Consider the following 7,400-nt stretch of genomic DNA (forward strand, 5'->3'; position numbering starts at 1 on the left):
TTACGGAACCCTAAGGGAGGAACTTGTTAGTGGGCGGGAGTGGTCAATAGTAGAACCCATATTCCAACTTCAACCCAAAACGTTTTTAAAAATTCTGAAATACAGACTAATATTTTCCAATATTTGGCTTACCAAGAGTCTGAATATTTGCAACATGATATATGTTTGAGGTTTTCATAGACAGGCAGACTTTCTGAGAGCTCTCATCAAGTAGAGACTATAGGAAAACTTACTACCTCTGATTTTGATATCTCAAACATTATTACTGTGAAGCTTTTTAAATTTAAACCTCTAAATTTGGAGATGACATATTTAAAATCAGAGAAAGTATAAATTATTCAGTTATTGGATTTCTTTCTACAAGCTAAGGGAAAGGAGGTAGTAGAATTGCAACACTGCTCAAAGCAAACTTCCTCCACTTCAAAAAGTTACGTAAACAATGCGCTGAGTTTCTGTGCGTGCAACTCCTAACATCCTTGAACTAAGTGACACTGGGGCAATATCCAAGGCCTCAGATTCATGTGCTGTTCCTACATAAATACATAAGCAACTACAAATCCAAATAAAATGTGAAATAAATCCAGGAGAGTCCAAGAAGTTAAAGTTTAAAAAAGAGAGAGAGTGGAAAAGTTTGGGCTTTGTAATTGTACACCAGGCAATCAAAAATTAAAAGCGGAATGAAAATACTGTAGGAGAATGAACTGTCTCATTAAAAAACGCACAATTCTCTAGTTTTACCATAAATTTTTACAAAAAACGTTTGCATGAAACATGAAAAATAGCAGTAACCACTAAACAAGTAGAATTAAATGTAAAACTTTCAAAATCTATTACCTAGATTATTATATTATTCTAAATTATGATACTAAAACTTTCTATTGCAAACATATTTGAATATATGAAAAGCCTGGTGAATTTGCTCTGCCTTCAAGTTAACTTAATTTTCTACATGAATTTCTCAATGAATTGTGTTGCTTCAACATGTATTTATTCTGTTCTTCAGACTATACGTGTGTCCATTTTTTTCAAAAAGAGAAACTACTCACTTTTTATAAAGCGCTATTTTCTCCAAAAAATAAAACATGAAACTTAATATGTGTTTTCTTTTAATAGAAGTGTTTATGTAATTGTGAAAAGGTTTTTTTTCTCTTCAATATTCACTGAAAAGAACAAAAGTTGCCCTGACTGGTGTGGCTTGGTTGGTCGGGCATCATACTGCAAAGCAAAAGGTTGTTGGTTCGTTTCCCAGTCAAGGAACGTGCCTGGGTTGCAGGTTCAGACCTTGGTTGGGGTGTGTACGAGAGGCAACCAATTTATGTTTCGCTCATATATTCAATGTTTCTCTCTCACATCGATGATTCTATCTCACATCAATGCTTCTTGCCTTCTCTTTCTCCCTTCTGCTTCTCTAAAAATAAATAAATAAAATCTTTAAAAAGAGAGAAAGAATGAAAGTCAAGGGGAGAGCTTATAGCCAGGACTTAACTGACAATGACTCGACACAGCATTCCAAGAACTGGCGCTGGGTTAAATGTTATCAGAGAGCAGAAGGGAGGATACAGGACTCTGAGACGGGAGAGCTTTCACATGCTGTTCAAAGAACCATGCACTCACTGTCCGGGAGTTTGAGTGATCCACTTGGGGCTTTTCCTCAGACTGCAGCGCATGCTGCTTTTAGGGAAACAGTATCTATAGCCATCCCTCTCTGAGTTCAAAATTATAGACCTTTAGCCCTGGCTGGGTGACACAACTGATTGAGCATCATCCTGTACACCAGAGGTTGTGGGTTTGATTCCCGGTCAAAGCGCATGTCTAGGTTGTGGGTTCGATCCATGGTTTGGCACATCCAGGAGGCAACCGATCTATGTGTCTCTCTCAAATTGATGTTTCTCTCTCCACACCCCCCTTCTCTCTAAAATCAATAAACATATCCTTGGGTGAGGATAAGAATAAATTATTGACCTTTAATTTCTTCAGCTTCTAGAGTTCTTTGCCAGTGGTTTACACAGTTGGAAGGCAAAGAATTCTGCTGTAAACACTTTGCATGTATTAATTCATTCACTCCCAATATGCCGTGTAGTACATATTATCCTCATTTTGTATTGGAGGTAACTGAGGTACAGGGACACTACATAACCCATTCATGGCCAAACACCTCAGACGGGTGGAGGCAAGATGTTGAGACAGTGGTAACAACTAAGGCCACTGGCAGAATGGGCACCTAACACTAACAGCCTTTAGCTCGTGCCTTCTGCACACCAGACCGAATACACATGAAATCAAAGTAAGATTTCATATATGACAGTTGGGATGCAAACTCCCCTGCAAACTGCCACCCTCAATTTGCCCTGTGTAGAAATGCTGGAACCCCCTCCACCATTCCCTCGCCTGCCCTGTGTTTACTGTCTTTGAGGCCAGAGTCCAGAAAGCACTAGGCCTGTGCTCCCGGTTACATTTCAGAATGTGAATTATAGTGATATGGTTATAAATGTGTCTTCCTTGAAGGCTGAAAAACTGTCTCACTCAACTTCCTGTCCCAATAAATAGCATGCAACCTGGCACATAATAAGTGCACAATCCTTGTTGGTATTGTAAAGAAGAATTTTACTTCTAATACCACCCCTATCCAAATGAGCTAGTGGGTTTTTAATTTGTGAGAAAACATGAACAGGATTGTTTTTAACTGCCACAAAGATAAAAGTCAGACTGAAAGAGATGTAGGCTAAAATCAGGAGGCAAGACTGCTGCCTCAACCCCTGCCCCCACACATTCCCCCCATTACCTCCCTCAAGTGCTTGCAGCCTGTGATTTTAATGTTTCTTCTGAGAGTGACTCCCTCTGCTGCTCCAGCAAAGCCATGACCTAAATCAGAGAAGTGTTAAAGGCAGTTAAGGCCTAACAGACAGTACTGTGGCTGTTCTGTTTGCACTAATTGGAGAACTTAGCATACATTAGAGAACAGCTACCTGTAAGTCTCAACAATAATTATAAACAAGCTAAGAGGGTTTGACTAATAGAGCTTATGCCTCGTTCATGTTCATGTTCATGTCCTTGGGGGTTGGCTTAAAAATATTGATGTTGATTCTGATTAAGACTATAATGGGCAATGCTCGGGGACCCTGTATTGTGGAACTGTGAATCCCCGGTATCCAGAACACTGAAGGCCAAAGTCAATAAATGTTAACAACTTAGTGGTTCCTCACTCTTGGCAAGTGCTTGAGAAGTTTGTTCTTTGAAACTGTGTAAGCATTCCCCAAGCAAAAATACATGAAATTATTTTTCTAAACAAAGGTAAGCTAGCCTACTTTTCCTTACTGCAGATATCAAACATGAACTTATGAATTTACTTTGCTTCTAGAGTGGAAAATATATACTATAATTTTAATAAAATTCATGGGTTTTGTCATGCCAATTGTCTGGCTGTACCATACAAATATACATAAATGCATGAAAGTAATTTTTACTCTCTTATGGAAAGTATATTTTATGTTTTAAGAACAAAACAACTTGTGACAGTAGAGAATGACCCTAATATGAGAATCTTCAGTATGTTTCTGTTCTGAGTTGGGTGGTGTTAACACTCAAAACACTAGTTGGTGCTAGATAAGCAGAATATCAGTGCCGGGCAGTCCAGAAATAAAACACATTCATAAAACCGAAGGGCACTGATTCTAAGGCACACTGTTCAAGCACACATACAAGCACACACACACACTTTTCCTACTAAAATTCTTGGAAGTCAGAAACACCACAAATTCCCTAGAGCCAGGAGTTCCCAGCAATCCTGAATAAAACAAATAGAGCATAGCCAGAAAGGGGAAAGTTGTTGCCTAAAGCTGAGAGAATCTTTCAAGGACCTGTTTAAAATGACTGCTGTCTCTTTTTAAACCACGGTTGCAAAACACTGCACACTCACAAATAACTCATGTTTTTTCATCTTAAACATTTGTTGTTTTCTTGGCTATCTGTGAAGAGACATATTTCCGAAAACTTCCCATGTTTCCAGTATGTCTCTAACAACAAAATGAAAGCCTCATCCACAATGTAAAGTGCTGAAATTAACTTTCTCATCTTAATTGCATATGTACTGCCACTCATAACAATAGCTCATTCTGATCTTTACGTCCTCAGCACGTGGTGATCATACCTTGAAGGGAGCGACAGCATCTTGTGTTTCGCTAGTACTCCAGTCCAAAGACAGGAGGGAGGATGAGAAATCATAAGGAAAAGGACATCTGACCATAAAACCCTGATAACATGATGATTCTGGGAAGGAACGATCACAGTGGCTGGACAGTAAACAGGCTGGGGGATGGACTAGAGTGGAGGTGACAGCAGCTGGTGGCAGAGTTTGGCAGTTTCTACATTCTTGATACCTCACAGACAACACAGGAAGAAGGGCTGGTGTCACGGAACATGGAGGATAGCAAATGTAAAAGTGGTGGAATATTGTCTCTCAAAGACCATGAGATTCAAAAATAAGTAAATAGTTTATTCACCAGGAACTGAAAGAACTAAATGAACTAAATGGAGGAGAAGAGCACTGGATTACACACACCCAACAGAATACATTTTATTTTCTCCACTGAAAATCCTAAAAGCAGGTTCAATTCTCAACATCTGGCTTGCCTGGTATAAAAAGAAAAACAGCGCAAGTGGCAAACGCTGTCTATCCTCAGCATCTTTTCATTTCTTCTCTCTTCTCCTTTCAATATTAATCCACTTGCAATCTCCGGTTTGATGATCTGTATTGATCCTTTTTCCTACGCAGTCTTTTTAATTTGGCTGTAGTCAGCTCCGGGCGGGGCTTTCGGATCTCCTTTTTGGCATCTTTGGGGACTTTAACCTGTCCTCTAACTGTCCGGCCCCCGTCCCAGCCCCCACCCCAGGCTTTGTGCACCCAACAACAGCAGGCGAATTCCACAGGGAGTCAGGACGCTGTTGATTCCACAACCATTCATCAGGTTGCCCACTTAAACTTCCGAACAACCCCCCCGCCCAAGCACCCTTGGCTGCCGCCCTGAAAACTTCTTAACCCATTTTAAGAAATCCCCAAGTTCGCAAGCGCCTCAGTGGAGAGTCCTTTGTAAAATGGGCAGATGCGCTCTGGAAGTATGCACAAGAAAACCAGGGCAGGACCCCGGGATGGGAGGCATCTAGCGAGAAGGAAAGGATTTATGAGCGTGGCCACTTAGCGCGGCAGCAGGGAAATTTACTCCTGAAGTAGCTATGGCTAATTCACAAAGCCTTGCTAATCACTTACCTTCCCACCCAGACCACACTCTCCTGCTCTCGGGGCTCCCCTCCACCTCCCGCGCCCTTGCTCCCAGCTCCCTTGCAGATCAGGGGGAATGCTGTCGGGGCCCCCAGTGTCTGAGCAGTGCCCAAGGAGTTGGGGCTATCGCCGCACCTCTTCTGCTCGCCCAATTTGTAAAGAAATGTAACCAAGATGATGGGGTGGCTGAATTACCTCCGAATGCTGCAGAAGCTTCCTCCATTCCCACCCACAACCTCACCCCCCGCCGCAAGGGAAAGCCACGCTCTCTCTCCAAAGCCACAGACCACCACAGAACTGGCCCGAAAGAGTCAGGTTGGCGCTCGGGCTGGCCGGAGGTTGGGGGCCCAGGGGACCCGAGAGAGTCCGCGGAGGGGGGCAGCGTGGGCTCTTTCCTCTCCGCCTTCGTTCCATTCAGCCACCCGAGCTCAGAAGGCTGGGAGCTGCCGCTACCGATTCAAACTCGGGGAACAAGAAGGGAGCCAGGCGACCAGCCCCTGTCCCTGCCCTCCTTCTCACCCACCCTCAATTCCCCGCCCCTCTTCTCCCAACCAGGTTTTGCCCAGGAATCCGGACACTTATTTTAAAGCTCAGGTGAGTTAAGTTTAAATGTCAGAGTTATAAACTGGACGGTTACCCCGGAGAGTTTCGGATTTGGTTTGAGCGACCAGTTTGTGTCCCCAGAGCTCTGGGGTTTAAGTTTCTCGGTCGCCAGCTGAGAGGAGACAGGGAGAGACTGTGAGTTCGGAGGCGTGCACAAGCCCCGGGCCTGCGGCCGGCTGGGGCGCGCAGGTCCGCTCGTGCTCCGCGTCTCCCCGGCACCCAAGCGGCAGCCGAGGTGTAGCAGGGCTGCGGGGCCTCGACCGCAGGGGACACATTTCCTTAGCTGAGCGCCCTTCCGCGTCTCAGAGACTCACCGAAGATCCTGCAACCTCGGACTTGGCACAGCGCGGGGAGCTTCTGTGCATCAGGATGCATCTTTGACGTGCCACACAAACCCGCACGGACAGTCTTTCCAAACCTCTATGTTTACTATGTGCAACAACGCGTGCGTGTGGAGCAGAAAGTGCAAAAGACACCCAAGGTGCCCACATGCCCAGAGACAGAGAAGTGTCCACACCCCGTGCGGTCCACCCATGCCCATCTCGAAAAGACATTAAAAATCATAACCAAAGATTCTTGACTAGTTGGGAAAGTGGAATTTAAAGTGATTTCCAGTTGAGTTCAACGAGACAGATTAAGGAAGCCAGGAGAAGTGGGGAGGAAGGAGGGGGGAAGGCAGAAGCGAAGGGAGGTGCCGCGGAGCTCGGCGGACCCCCTTACCTTGAGCCGCGGAGCCGGTGCCGCTGGCGCTGAGCAGGGCCAGGGCAGGTAGCACGAGCGTTTGCAGCACGTAGCCCAGTCCCAGTCCGCAGCGGGCCGCTGTCGCCCGCAGACCTTTCCTCATCGTCGACAGAGGTGTGCCGGGGGGAACCACACAGACTCGCGAACAGCGAAAGCCCCACTGGGCAGCAGCTGAATCTGCGAACCGAGAGGCAGTCCGAAGAAATAATGAAAACCAAGCGCCACACTCCACTTTCTCCAAGGGCAGGGGCCAAAAGGGGGTGGAGAGGAGACGCCGAGGAGGAGTTTGCAGGTCCCTCTTTCCTGGTGCCACGGCTCTGCCCCCACTTGGGGAGTCCGGGGAGGCGCAAGGCAGCTACCTCGCCGCTCCTCCCCAGCTGCAGGAGCAGCCACAGCTCCGCCGCGCGCCGAGCCTGGACTGCTCTCCCGGTCCGCTCGCCAGCGGCGAACACACAAGCACGGGCGGGCGAAGGTGGGGGCGGGGGGAGTAGAGAGAGAGAGAGAGAACTGGGAGGAGGAGGGTGAGGAGGGAGGGAGTTGGGCACAGGGAAGCGCTCGGGTCTCCAATCCGTGCGTTCTCACGCTGCATGGAGATGTCCCGACTGTCGCTGCTGGGTGGCCAAGAAGGGTCACCTCCCAGTGTGGGGCGCCTGGATGCTCCAAGGCGCTAGAGGAGAAGGAGTGGAGGGCGCAGCCCAACTCCACTGGGGAGTCAGCGGCGGCGGGAGCGCGCCTGGCCGCCTTATGTAAGCTAAGATTGGAGAAGGATGCGCGCCCAGCG

General features: G+C 46.6%; 1 protein-coding gene across 2 annotated transcripts in view; it reads right to left on the reverse strand.

The window, feature by feature from the left end:
- The window catches only part of UNC5C (unc-5 netrin receptor C), a 358,323-nt gene extending 351,289 nt beyond the window's left edge, over positions 1 to 7,034 (reverse strand). For both annotated transcript variants that reach the window (XM_037140183.2, XM_037140173.2), the window contains exon 1: positions 6,599 to 7,034. In XM_037140183.2, the coding sequence (XP_036996078.1) occupies positions 6,599 to 6,722 (124 nt within the window). In that variant the 5' untranslated portion in view covers positions 6,723 to 7,034. The remainder of the gene's footprint in view (positions 1 to 6,598) is intronic.
- Between the last annotated feature and the right edge of the window lie 366 nt (positions 7,035 to 7,400).

The sequence above is a fragment of the Artibeus jamaicensis genome, unplaced genomic scaffold, assembly GCF_021234435.1.
Source record: "Artibeus jamaicensis isolate MK-2021 breed Jamaican fruit bat unplaced genomic scaffold, CSHL_Jam_final contig_452, whole genome shotgun sequence".
NCBI classification, from domain to species: Eukaryota; Metazoa; Chordata; class Mammalia; order Chiroptera; family Phyllostomidae; genus Artibeus; species Artibeus jamaicensis.